At 45.9% G+C, this 13,977-nt stretch overlaps 1 protein-coding gene across 1 annotated transcript in view; it reads left to right on the top strand.

The window, feature by feature from the left end:
- Positions 1-13,977, top strand: part of LOC139949151 (uncharacterized) — a 52,548-nt gene that overhangs the window by 20,910 nt on the left and 17,661 nt on the right. Inside the window, exons 20-21 of the mRNA XM_071947551.1 lie at positions 11,469-11,744; positions 12,158-12,471. Of these exons, the coding sequence (XP_071803652.1) occupies positions 11,469-11,744; positions 12,158-12,471 (590 nt within the window). The remainder of the gene's footprint in view (positions 1-11,468; positions 11,745-12,157; positions 12,472-13,977) is intronic.

The following is a 13,977-nucleotide window of genomic DNA, read 5'->3' as shown; positions in this document are numbered from 1 at the left end:
CTGCCACTCCGACACATTAATCTACATACCTGTATTGAAAAGGATGAAAACGGAAAACACAGTAAGTAGGCTTCACGGTTTTAATTGTCTAGTGCACTCACTGAGCATCACATCCAATATGACATGGGATGGCATGGCATGGCTGCATGCTGTGTGTGGTGCACATGGTGATCCCATAATACTTACTCACTGGGGTTATTTCCAGGCTTCTGATTGGTTAAGAGTATGGCTGTTGAAACAAAGGGGTGCTGTCAAGCAGCTGTTGAATAATTAGAGGGGGCATAATAGTTGAACATTTAGGGGAGGGGCATAATGAAAATTTAGGGGGGGGCATTTAGGCATGAGGCCTCTACACTCGCCCCTTGAAAATTAAATGTTGTCCTCAACATTTCTGAATTCATAAAATTCCAACAAAACATTAATAGCATTGTGCCAAAATTTGTGAAACTCTTTTAGCTATCACTCTTTATGAACAATCACCGTTTTTGTATCATTGGGGAAAAACCCAAAAAAGTTTAACTGGGACTAATGTTCAGTCATTTGGTTCAGTTTATCCTCATTGTTTGCTGAGGGTATGACGCTGTCGGATACTATGATTGCCATGGTTGAGCATGCATCGGGTGCCAAGGCATCATCATAGGGTTGATCCATGGAGAAGGAGACGGAGGCCACATCATCTGCGTCGGTCCCTGTGGTGCGATGGAGAATGGCCACGGTGCGGATGGGTGTTGGTAGGGATGTGAACTTCCAGCGGACATCGCGTTAACTCCTTCTGGGTTGTGCTGTGGTTGGCCCAACTGGTCATAAGCCAAACGCTGTGGGGGTTGTCTGTCTCTCTGGGGGTAAGGTGGGGCATCTTCATGAAGACTCGGTGCAACGGCTTCATTGGGGGCAGTGGCAGGGGGCGGGGCTTCAGCGACTGGTTGTACCGGCGCCTCCTGTTGGTTAGGCTGACTGGCCGGGATTGGGGGAGGGGCTTGATGGTGAACATCTGGGACTTGGTCAACAACATCCTGAGCTACCACTGGAGCGGTGGCTGCCTCAGGGTTGATAACTGGGTCATCCGGGTCGTCTTGGGCAGTAACTAGTTCAGGGATGGGCTCAGCTACCACGGGACTTGAGACATTCTCCGCGGTATTCTCCTCCTCCTGGTCATTAGCTGGGATGAAAACTGCAGCTTCGTGGTCCAATGATGGAGTAGTTACGGTCTGGGGGCGTGGTCTCAAGGAGGGTTGACGTGGAGTCGGTATGTGAAGAAGATACTCGTCATCCGAACTGTCACTGCTTCCTTTTTCAACATTCTGTACTGTTCTCCTCCTTGTATGGGGTATTGGGTATTGATGGTGGTGGGGACATCCTTTGTTCCATCGGTGTTTCACTTATGAGGTCGCTACAGGGCAACAACAGGTTTCTGTGAAGAGTCCGATGTCTTCCTTTCCCACTCTCTGGGCATAGCTGATACACAGGGGAGTCGTCACCCAGCCGTTTCACAACAGTGTGGACTTCTTTCTCCCAGTAAGCTTGGAGCTTGCCTGGCCCTCCAGTTTCATTTAGGTTGCGTATTAACACTCTGTCACCTGGCTGAAAGACTGTGCTATGGGCTTTCTTGTCGTACTGTTGTTTTCCTCGAGCTGATGATTTGTTTGCGTTTCTCCTCGCTATCTCGTACGCCTCTTCCATTTGTTTTCTCCATCGGCGACTATACTCTTGATGGTTCTTTGGGGGCTCCTGCTTCCCTGTCAAGCCAAACACCAGATCAATTGGAAGACGAGGCGGCCGTCCGTACAGAAGATAGAAAGGAGAGAATCCAGTGGCATCTGAGCGAGTGCAATTGTATGCATGCACCACTTTGCCCAGGGATTCCTTCCAACGAGACTTCTCTTTCTCCGGTAGAGTTCGCAGCATCCCAAGAAGCGTCCGGTTGAATCTTTCCACTTGACCGTTTCCCTGTGGGTGGTATGGGGTGGTTCGTGAAGGAGTGATGCTAGATAGCTGGTGTAGTCGTCGGAATAGTTGGTTCTCAAACTCCCTCCCTTGGTCATGATGGAGTTTATGGGGAAATCCAAACCGCAAAACAAAGTCGTTGAAAATCTTGTCTGCAACTGTCTTTCCGGATTTGTTTGTCGTTGGATATGCATGGGCATACCTGGTAAAGTGATCCATGACAACCAAGATGTATTCGTATCCTCCAACACTTTTCTCAAGATGAAGAAAATCTATGGCGACTATCTCAAATGGGGCGGTGGTCACTATACTGTGAAGGGGCTCTCTGGTTGTTCGGTTTGGTTTCCTCTGCTGTAAGCATCTACACACGCTGGTAACATAGTGCTCAATGTCCCTTTGCATGTGAGGCCAAAAGAACCTCTCTCGTGCAAGATGTACTACTCGCTCTGCACCTAAGTGGCCCATGTCTTCATGTAGTTCCTTGTAGACAAGGCAGTGATACTTTTGAGGGAGAACAAGTTGTTTCTTATCACTAGACTGACGATGGAGAATACCCTCAGTATCCAACTCCAATTTATCCCACTCCCGAAGAAGAGCAAGAGTGTCAGGCTGTTCGGTCATCCTTGTGTGTCTGCTCGGGCGGTTACCGTCTTCAAGGAACTGAATAACACGACTCACTGAGACATCATCTCGCTGTGCGGCTTTCAGTTGTTCTTTGGTGATGTGGTGGGAACTTGTAACATTGTCATCTGGGCTTGATGAAGACACCGTCAGGGCACCAATCCATGGGCAGTGGTCCGAACTATCAACCTTGATGGCCTCTATGGTGGCACTTAGATGAACTGGGCTGATCTCGCTGGTGCACTGAGTTCTATAGCTATCAATGTCAATGGGCATACGGGAAAGGGCGTCGGCATCTGCATTTGACTTTCCAGGGCGATACTTAATTGTGAAATTAAAATCAGCTAATTCGGCAACCCAGCGATGTCCCGTTGCATTGAGTTTGGCGGACGTCAAGATGTAGGTCAACGGATTATTATCTGTGTACACCGTGAAAGAGGGAGCATAGTACAAATAATCCTTGAACTTTTCGGTGATGGCCCACTTCAGAGCAAGAAATTCTAGCTTTCCAGAGTGCAAGTTGTAGTTCTTTTCAGCGGGGCTTAGCGTCCGAGAACCATAGCCGATCACTCTCATCTTTCCATCCTGCTGCTGGTACAATACAGCGCCTAGTCCTTCATTGGAAGCATCCGTATGCAGAATGAAAGGCTGTTGATGATCCGGAAAAGCCATCACCGGAGGGCAAGTGAGAAAACTCAGCAAATGTTCCAGCACTTTCTGATGAGAATCTTCCCATGAGATGCGTTGCCTTGACGACACTTGTCCTGCACTTTTACCTACAGCAGCTTTTCCTCGTGACTTTGACGGGGTTTTCACTGGGCTGGTCACGTTAGGTCGGCCATCATTGCACGGACTAGGTTTCTTAAGCAGTTCATACAATGGTTTAGCAATGGTAGAAAAATTCTGGATATACTGACGATAGTAGCCGAGTAGACCAAGGACTTTCCTAACCTCTCCCACGGTACTCGGATTTTTCTCTCGGAGTGCCTCAACTGCTTTGATGTCTGCAGGATCCATCTTGTAGCCTTCACTACTGATGACTCTACCTAAGTACCGTACTTCTTTCTGGAATAAGCTGCACTTGCTTGGCTTGAGTTTAACACCGCGCTCCTGAAGGCGTCTGAGGATTTGACATATGTTTTCAACATGTGACTCAAATGTCTTTCCGTAGACTAGGATATCGTCAAGGTAGACTACTGCGACTTCTCCAACCAGACAATCCAGACAGGACTCCATGCAACGCTGAAACACTGCAGGCGCATTAGTCAAACCAAAGGGTATACGATTCCATTCATACAAACCCCAAGGGGTGACGAAGGCCGTCTTAGGCTTACTCTCTTCTGCGATGAAACCCTGGTGATAAGCTTTACCCTGGTCTATGTTGAAAACCACTCATTTCCACCGAGACTATCTAGAACATCTTGAATTCGTGGGATTGGTTGTCTATCTGGTATTGTCTTCTGGTTCAGCTCGCGATAATCTATGCAGAGACGGAGAGAGCCATCCTTCTTCCGCACACATACCACAGGTGATGAGTAGGGAGACTCTGACTTCTCAATCCAGCCACGGCCAATCAAATCCTTCAAGTAGTTTTTCACTTCACTGTAGAGTGGCGGGGGCACCGACATGTATGACTTCTGAACTGGCTGGTCATCCTTCAGACGTATATGCATTTTCAAGTCTTTAATGCAGCCCATGTCACTATCATCTTTGGAAAATGCTTCTGCCTCTTCTCTCAACATCTCGTTAACATCTCGGCGTTGGGACTCTGTTAAGTGACTAAGGTCGAACTCGGGGGTCCATTTTGTCTTGGTAGGGGGTGCAGTGGAGACTCCATTTACAAATGTACGCGTTTGTTGTGACGCTGGGATGGGTCTCTCGGGAATGGTTTCAATTGAAAGGGAGGATTGTAGTGTTCCCAACATCGTTTGCTTCTGCAATATGATATCATGATTGAATGTGTTTTGGACTAAGATGGAGACTTTGCTGGAGGGCCCCTTTTTTAGCCGAACGACTGATGAATGAGAATGAAGATCTTCGGGCCACTGGGCATCTACATCTGGCTCAAAGAGGGCGGTAGTGTCTTGAGTCAGCAGACCTGATGTCGTTCTGCAGGTTACCCCAACAACACTTTTACCGGGTATGGTAACTCCTTTTCTGCCAACCTTGACACAGCAGATGTACTCTGGTTGCTCCTCTTGAATAAGACTCGCAAGGGCTGTTACTACTCTTCTCGTCATTGATGGGAATGCTGCTCTCACGGCTTGAACAGGATTTGAATAGGGGGTGTCTTTTTGAACAATTTCTTCTATGACATTGTACCCAATGATGGGAACTCCAGAAGTTGCCCGTGTCACCAAAACTGGAACTTTAATCTCGTGGTTTAGCCCTGTCATCAGACTGAAGGAGACATTTAACCAGCCATCATAAGGGATAGGGGATCCGTTTGCGGCCGTAAGATTTAGGTCAGTTCCTCCTAATAGCTCACACAATGGCCTCAGCTTGGCTCGGGGTAAGTGGACTGCCTGCCAATCAGCAGGTATGATGGTGACTTGAGCTCCTGTGTCCCAAAGTGCCTGGGTCTTTGTACCGTCTATCATGCAGCTCACCATACATCTCTTTCCTACGAGTCGGCTGACATTCGCTTGTCTTGAGGGGGCTATCGAACAAATGTGGGACTTCTGGATGTTGCTTTTATAGGCTACTGACCGTCCCGTGGCAGTAACCCCTGGCCGTTTCCCGGATGATTGCGTTGCCACTGTCTGCATCCACGGGCAAAGTGCTCCCCAGAGCCACACTTAAAGCAATGGTCGCAGCTATCACTAGTGCCGTTCCGTTGGCAGTTTGTACAGCCTCGCTGGCGGGGATTATCACGGTTGGTTCTCGGAGTCCATTGCCGGGGCTCGTTAGACTGGGCGAAGGACTGCTGCAGACCAGCTATCTGGCTCTTCAGGGTGGAAATCTCCGCAATTCCTGCCTTCAGCTCAGCAAGGTGGTTCAGAAAGTTGCCGGGTCTTGGCTGCTCCTTGGGGGCAGTCAGGGACTCATCTTTGTTGGATCCTTGCTGCTGCACTGCTTTGACGGAGATGGGCTTATGGGTGGTTATGCCAAGTTTCTCTTGTCGTTCCTCATCCTGGCGAGCCGCAACGTTAATCTTTTCAAACAACTGCCCATCTGTCGTACTTGGATCCTGAAAGTAAGGGCGCAATTCTGACTTGACGGCATCGCTTCTCAAACCAGTCTGGAGTCCATGGAGAAACATGCTCTGTACAAGCATCGGGTCATATTTCAGCCCAGAACCAGCCTCCTGGCTTGCGAACACGACTTTCTGTTTCAGGTCCAGTGCTCGAACTAGGAAACTTTGTGGGGATTCTCGGAGGGTCTGTGTTACACGGGACAACTGCTGATACAGTTCCGTTGCATCCTTCTCCCTGTAATGCGATCGTAGGACTTGACGGAGACAAGGAAGTGTGAGCGCCACCCTACCTTCCAGGTAACTACGCAGGGGAGCGCCTGGTGAAATTGCCCGGATTACGCCTTCCACAATTTCACGTTCTGAGTGTCCCTTGAGACGGCCGTTCTCAATTTGGTGTGCCAGGCTGGAGAATGACAACTTATCCTTCTGGCCCGGCTCCCCTATTTGGCCGGAGATCTTAAATTCTCGTCGGGCTATGGACATTAAACTGCTGGGCGTGAGTTGATGGAATTCTTGTTTTGGCTCCTGTTTGTCTTCTTGTTTGGAAGGGGTAGGCGGGGACATCTGGGCTTCAGGGACGAGAGTCTTCAAAAATTCTGCTAATCGCTGAAAGCTTTCTGCACCCTGGTCGTCCATTTCATCTATTTCATCTCGGTTGAGATGGCGGTTAATTTTTCTTATCAGGAGGGGGCCGTTGTTCTCCTGTCCTGCAACTGTGTCAAACCCAGGGAGGTCCAGGAACTTGAAAATCTGTAGCAACTGATCTCTCTCAAATGCACTGACCTGTCTCATTAGCTGCTGGCAGGACTCCATCTTGTTGGCTCTCACTCTGAATTACTGCCGCTTGGGTCGTGGGTCCATGTTACTAGACAGGCGTTGTCGTCGAACATTACAGTGACATAATGTTTAACACACCCGTCCCGTCGGAGGTGCCAAATGTTACACCCGTCGTAAGCCAGAAGGTTTACTCCGATGTGCACATTAATTTGAATAATTCTGTATTGAAAAGGATGAAAACGGAAAACACAGAGAGTAGGCTTCACGGTTTTAATTGTCTAGTGCACTCACTGAGCATCACATCCAATATAACTTTTGAAACTTCACAACAATTACTTGAACATTAAAATAGAACATGTTAAAATTACGTCAATAATAACCTAAATCTCTGCCTGAAATATCCATCCTAGTGTTCTTTGCATTAAGCAAAACTCCACTCTGTGTCAATAAACACATATCACTAGGCTCAAACTTGATAATGATTAAATCACTGGCTAGACCTGTACACTTCTGAACTTACTCCATACGTAAAGTAATCGTAGTATTTTAGCCCAATAATCAAAACCAAGTAACACATTAGCTCAAAAGGATCAATAAACACCTTCTGTGACCCTACTAGACCATCGTTAATAAAGTCTTCCGTCTGGTGTACATGTATACACAACAACAATTTGGCTATTTTAATAAACCAGCAAGAATCAGTCACTTTCTAAAACTTGGACTTGCCTCTACTAAATAAAACTAAGCATGTTCAAACCATCAAGGCTTTCCACACTATCTTGGCTAAATACTCTACCAGTGACCAAGGCCTCAAGAGTTAAAACTAACGACCTTTAATCTTCCATTCTCCACTGAGAGTCTAGAGTTATTGTTCCCTCATACTCTGGTCCTTGTGTTTACATGTATATTTACATGTAGCATACATAATAATCTGTACAGTGCTTAAACTAAACTCATAAAAGATTAGAAAATTTGGAGGTTGGATTGACCCAGGGTTGGATTGAACCAGAGTTGGATTTCAGAAAAGAGTAAGGACTAGTCTTATCTCAATGTACGGAGAGTGACATCGTTATATCTAATTTAGGACAAGTCTTCAGTTGTTACTATCTCCTAGGACTAACTCTTTGTTAAATCGGCCCTAGGGTCCACAGAGGTGAAAGGCAGGGAAAGAAAGCACTGAACTCTTATATCAAACTAGGGTCCACAGAGGTGAAAGGCAGGAAAAGAAGGCACTGAACTCTTGGATCAAACTAGGGTCCACAGAGGTGAAAGGCAGGGAAAGAAAGCACTTAACTCTTATATCAAACTAGGGTCCACAGAGGTGAAAGGCAGGGAAAGAAACACTGAACTCTTGGATCAAACTAGGGTCCACAGAGGTGAAAGGCAGGGAAAGAAAGCACTGAACTCTTATATCAAACTAGGGTCCACAGAGGTGAAAGGCAGGGAAAGAAAGCAATGAACTCTTGGATCAAACTAGGGTCCACAGAGGTGAAAGGAAGGGAAAGAAAGCACTGAATTATTGGATCAAACTAGGGTCCACAGAGGTGAAAGGCAGGGAAAGAAAGCACTGAACCCTTGGATCAAACTAGGGTCCACAGAGGTGAAAGGCAGGGAAAGAAAGCACTGAACTCTTGGATCAAACTAGGGTCCACAGAGGTGAAATGCAGGGAAAGAAAGCACTGAACTCTTGGATCAAACTAGGGTCCACAGAGGTGAAAGGCAGGGAAAGAAAGCACTGAACCCTTGGATCAAACTAGGGTCCACAGAGGTGAAAGGCAGGGAAAGAAAGCACTGAACCCTTGGATCAAACTAGGGTCCACAGAGGTGAAAGGCAGGGAAAGAAAGCACTGAACTCTTGGATCAAACTAGGGTCCACAGAGGTGAAAGGCAGGGAAAGAAAGCACTGAATTCTTGGATCAAACTAGGGTCCACAGAGGGGAAGTGCATGGAAAGAAAGCACTGAACCCTTGGATCAAACTAGGGTCCACAGAGGTGAAAGGCAGGGAAAGAAAGCACTGAATTCTTGGATCAAACTAGGGTCCACAGAGGGGAAGTGCATGGAAAGAAAGCACTGAACCCTTGGATCAAACTAGGGTCCACAGAGGTGAAAGGCAGGGAAAGAAAGCACTGAACCCTTGGATCAAACTAGGGTCCACAGAGGTGAAAGGCAGGGAAAGAAAGCACTGAACTCTTGGATCAAACTAGGGTCCACAGAGGTGAAAGGCAGGGAAAGAAAGCACTGAATTCTTGGATCAAACTAGGGTCCACAGAGGGGAAGTGCATGGAAAGAAAGCACTGAACCCTTGGATCAAACTAGGGTCCACAGAGGTGAAAGGCAGGGAAAGAAAGCACTGAACCCTTGGATCAAACTAGGGTCCACAGAGGTGAAAGGCAGGGAAAGAAAGCACTGAACTCTTGGATCAAACTAGGGTCCACAGAGGTGAAAGGCAGGGAAAGAAAGCACTGAACTCTTGGATCAAACTAGGGTCCACAGAGGTGAAAGGCAGGGAAAGAAAGCACTGAACCCTTGGATCAAACTAGGGTCCACAGAGGTGAAATGCAGGGAAAGAAAGCACTGAACCCTTGGATCAAACTAGGGTCCACAGAGGTGAAAGGCAGTGAAAGAAAGCACTGAACCCTTGGATCAAACTAGGGTCCACAGAGGTGAAATGCAGGGAAAGAAAGCACTGAACTCTTGGATCAAACTAGGGTCCACAGAGGTGAAAGGCAGGGAAAGAAAGCACTGAACTCTTGGATCAAACTAGGGTCCACAGAGGGGAAAGGCAGGGAAAGAAAGCACTGAACCCTTGGATCAAACTAGGGTCCACAGAGGTGAAGTGCATGGAAAGAAAGCACTGAACCCTCGGATCAAACTAGGGTCCACAGAGGTGAAAGGCAGGGGAAGAAAGCACTGAACTTTTGGATCAAACTAGGGTCCAAAGAGGGGAAGTGCATGGAAAGAAAGCACTGAACCCTTGGATCAAACTAGGGTCCACAGAGGTGAAAGGCAGGGAAAGAAAGCACTGAATTCTTGGATCAAACTAGGGTCCACAGAGGGGAAGTGCATGGAAAGAAAGCACTGAACCCTTGGATCAAACTAGGGTCCACAGAGGTGAAATGCAGGGAAAGAAAGCACAGAACCCTTGGATCAAACTAGGGTCCACAGAGGTGAAATGCAGGGAAATAAAGCACTGAACCCTTGGATCAAACTAGGGTCCACAGAGGTGAAAGGCAGGGAAATAAAGCACTGAACCCTTGGATCAAACTAGGGTCCACAGAGGTGAAATGCAGGGAAAGAAAGCACTGAACCCTTGGATCAAACTAGGGTCCACAGAGGTGAAAGCCAGGGAAAGAAAGCACTGAATTCTTGGATCAAACTAGGGTCCACAGAGGGGAAGTGCATGGAAAGAAAGCACTGAACCCTTGGATCAAACTAGGGTCCACAGAGGTGAAAGGCAGGGAAAGAAAGCACTGAACCCTTGGATCAAACTAGGGTCCACAGAGGTGAAAGGCAGGGAAATAAAGCACTGAACCCTTGGATCAAACTAGGGTCCACAGAGGTGAAATGCAGGGAAAGAAAGCACTGAACCCTTGGATCAAACTAGGGTCCACAGAGGTGAAAGCCAGGGAAAGAAAGCACTGAATTCTTGGATCAAACTAGGGTCCACAGAGGGGAAGTGCATGGAAAGAAAGCACTGAACTCTTGGATCAAACTAGGGTCCACAGAGGTGAAAGGCAGGGAAAGAAAGCACTGAATTCTTGGATCAAACTAGGGTCCACAGAGGTGAAAGGCAGGGAAATAAAGCACTGAACCCTTGGATCAAACTAGGGTCCACAGAGGTGAAATGCAGGGAAAGAAAGCACTGAACTCTTGGATCAAACTAGGGTCCACAGAGGTGAAAGGCAGGGAAAGAAAGCACTGAACTCTTGGATCAAACTAGGGTCCACAGAGGGGAAAGGCAGGGAAAGAAAGCACTGAACCCTTGGATCAAACTAGGGTCCACAGAGGTGAAGTGCATGGAAAGAAAGCACTGAACCCTTGGATCAAACTAGGGTCCACAGAGGTGAAAGGCAGGGGAAGAAAGCACTGAACTTTTGGATCAAACTAGGGTTCAAAGAGGGGAAGTGCATGGAAAGAAAGCACTGAACCCTTGGATCAAACTAGGGTCCACAGAGGTGAAAGCCAGGGAAAGAAAGCACTGAATTCTTGGATCAAACTAGGGTCCACAGAGGGGAAGTGCATGGAAAGAAAGCACTGAACCCTTGGATCAAACTAGGGTCCACAGAGGTGAAAGGCAGGGAAAGAAAGCACTGAATTCTTGGATCAAACTAGGGTCCACAGAGGGGAAGTGCATGGAAAGAAAGCACTGAACCCTTGGATCAAACTAGGGTCCACAGAGGTGAAAGGCAGGGAAAGAAAGCACTGAATTCTTGGATCAAACTAGGGTCCACAGAGGGGAAGTGCATGGAAAGAAAGCACTGAACCCTTGGATCAAACTAGGGTCCACAGAGGTGAAATGCAGGGAAAGAAAGCACAGAACCCTTGGATCAAACTAGGGTCCACAGAGGTGAAATGCAGGGAAATAAAGCACTGAACCCTTGGATCAAACTAGGGTCCACAGAGGGGAAATGTAGGGAAAGGAAGCACTGGGCCAATCTGGTCCCCTGAAGTTATTCAATTCTGCAATGCACAACAAAGAATAATGTCTGAATAGTCAAACAAACTTAATTTAGCTGACTAGTGCATTTTTGCAGAAGGAAGATTACTCCACTGGGAGCTGAGATAGTTTCAAGAATGAGTTAAGGCCCATTAACCAGGGGTAATAATGGGAAGCACTTTGGGACGCCCTTCGGGCATGAAAAGCGCTAAAAAAAAAACTAACTATTATTATTATTATAATTGTTTTCTTCTTTTTCTGTGTTATTAAAGGAGCCTGCAGTTATGTGTTGACAACTGACGAGTGCTATTCCAGTGACTCAAATCAAACGAGTGCTGCGTCTACTTTCAAGGTGGTTGTTGAGAATATTATCTGTGGATCGGCTGGATTCACCTGTACAAAGACGGTGACATTCACCTTCCAGGATGTAACAATCGTCTTGGCGCGGGGTTCAGAACCTGTGATTACTCCGCCCCCACAGGATGGAGCAGAACTTCAATACAAAGTCAGATCAACTCATCTCTTCATTCTTATTGCTACCAAGCAAGGTGAGTGTCAAGTTTTTTTATCACTTCAAAGTTATTTTTTTTTACTTGTCTAATGATGGTTACACTGGGCAATTTTGGTAGTTACTCAAAATAGTTGTTAGCAGAAAGAAGTAATTTCTCACTAAAATATTTGAATTGAATTCGAGACCTAAGCTGAGGTCTCGAATTCAAGCATCGGAAAGCACACAACTTGTGCGACAAGGGTGTTTTTTCTTCCATTATTCTCTATTAACTTGGGAAGATCCTACCGCCGATTTCAGGAATCTTTACCCAACTGCATAAGTGCACTTGCACAACATTTATTGCTTAAGTTGTGCGCCACAAACACCAGAAATCTTGCGCAAGTTGACTTGCGCAGATGTTTAATAGGTTTGAAATCGGCGGCAGGATAAACTATCTTGGTGTATTTCTAGGAGGGATCAAACTAAAGTGGGACAAGATGACGAGCATTCAGGTGACACTCGACCCGGACTACCAAGGCAAAGTTTGTGGCTTGTGTGGTAACTTCAATGATGATGCTGAAGATGATTTTCAAACGAGATCTGGAGATGTCGCAGCGACTCCTCGTTTATTTGGACACAGTTGGAAGACATCGGATAGGTGTGAGGTGCCCTGTACTGATTGTGAAGATCCCTGTGTGAATCATCCCGGACGAGAGGCCTGGGCAAGGTTCAAGTGCAACATCATCCTTGATGTAAATGGTGTCTTTGAGCCCTGCCACCATGTGGTATGTTTCAACCATAGAGTTATATATAAGAACTAGAGGGCGCACTGGTGATGCTTCTTGCACAAACGCGACGGGTCCGCAAGATGACAAGCACGCCATTCTGTACGCAAGTAGAATATGAAATACACGTTTGAGTTTGTTTTTATTGAACGCTCACGCGATGCTGTTTGTTCAACTTACAAAATGGCCGCACAAACACACGCTGTGAGTTAGCTGTTTTGTCAACTTAGAAAATGGCCGCCTGCGTGCATACCCGGGCGCGTATATAGGCCAGTGCGCCCTCTAGTTCTTATATATAACTCTATAGTTTCAACTCATCTTTGTGTTAAAAGGTATGGGTACTTTTTGTAGGACACAAAACACAATTTTCACAGATTCAGTTTTTGAGAAATGAGTAAAACAAGTCATGTAAATAAGTGGTCTCAATGAGATGAAAGTTATTTCAGAATGTAAAGCGTATTTACCAGTTATGGTAATATGCCATAACTGGTAAATATGTTTAACATGCAAAAACTAAAGTAACGTGGTTTTTGAGAAAGAGGTAATTTTTTACTCAATTAGTAAAAGGCTTCAGGCCTTAAGCCTTCAGAAAGCAAACAATACGTGCAAGAAGGTTTGTTTCTTTCATTATAAAACCAGTAGCAAGGGAGACGGCCTCAGCTTTTGAGGCACACACAAAAACAAATCCATTAATATCATTAAAGGCACTGTACAAAACAATTGTTAGCATAAAACCTTACTTGGTAATGAGCAATGGAAAGCTAGTTTAAAATATTGTGAGAAACGCTCCCTCTGAAGTAACGTAGTTTTTGAGATATAAGTTTTTTCTCACTTTAAAATATTTGAATTGAGTTTGAGAGCTCAGCTGCGGTCTCAAAATCAAGCATCTGAAAGCACACAACTTGTGCAACAAGGGTGTTATTTCTTCCATTATTCTACCAATTGAGTTTAAATTTTCCTCAGGTTTGGTATTTTATGCATTTGTTGAGATACACCAAGTGAGAATACTGGTCTTTGACAATTACCAATAGTGTCCAGTGCCTTTAAAAGAGGAGCAACGAGTTATGGGAAGGCATCCAGAAACAGCCAGAACATTTTAGCCAAATCAAAGTTTGTTATTTGCAAACAAATGGTTTGGCTATGATCCAATAAGAGTTAACTAGTGTGGACGAAAGGATGGTAAATGCAAGGTTAGATTACTGGAACATTAAGGTGGTAACTGCATTCAGGGAATCTAATGCGGGAAGCATGGAAGGACAGAATTAGAGGGAAAGCTGCATAACAGATAATGCAACTGTAAATAGATATACACCTGTATTTGTTTAAAGGCTGTGAACACGTTCGGTAAGTGTAGCATAAAATAACAAGCCTGTGAAAATTTGGGCTCAACTGGTCATCCAAGTTGTGAGGAAATGATGAAAGAAAAAACAGCCTTGTTGGACAAATTTGTGTGCTTTCAGATAAAAGACTTCTAGCTAGATGTCTTTTTAGTGAGAAATTACCTCT

The sequence above is a fragment of the Asterias amurensis genome, chromosome 16 (assembly GCF_032118995.1).
Source record: "Asterias amurensis chromosome 16, ASM3211899v1".
Classification (NCBI taxonomy): Eukaryota; Metazoa; Echinodermata; class Asteroidea; order Forcipulatida; family Asteriidae; genus Asterias; species Asterias amurensis.
The sequence above is the reverse complement of the archived record's forward strand: the minus strand, read 5'-3'. Positions and strand labels throughout refer to the sequence as shown.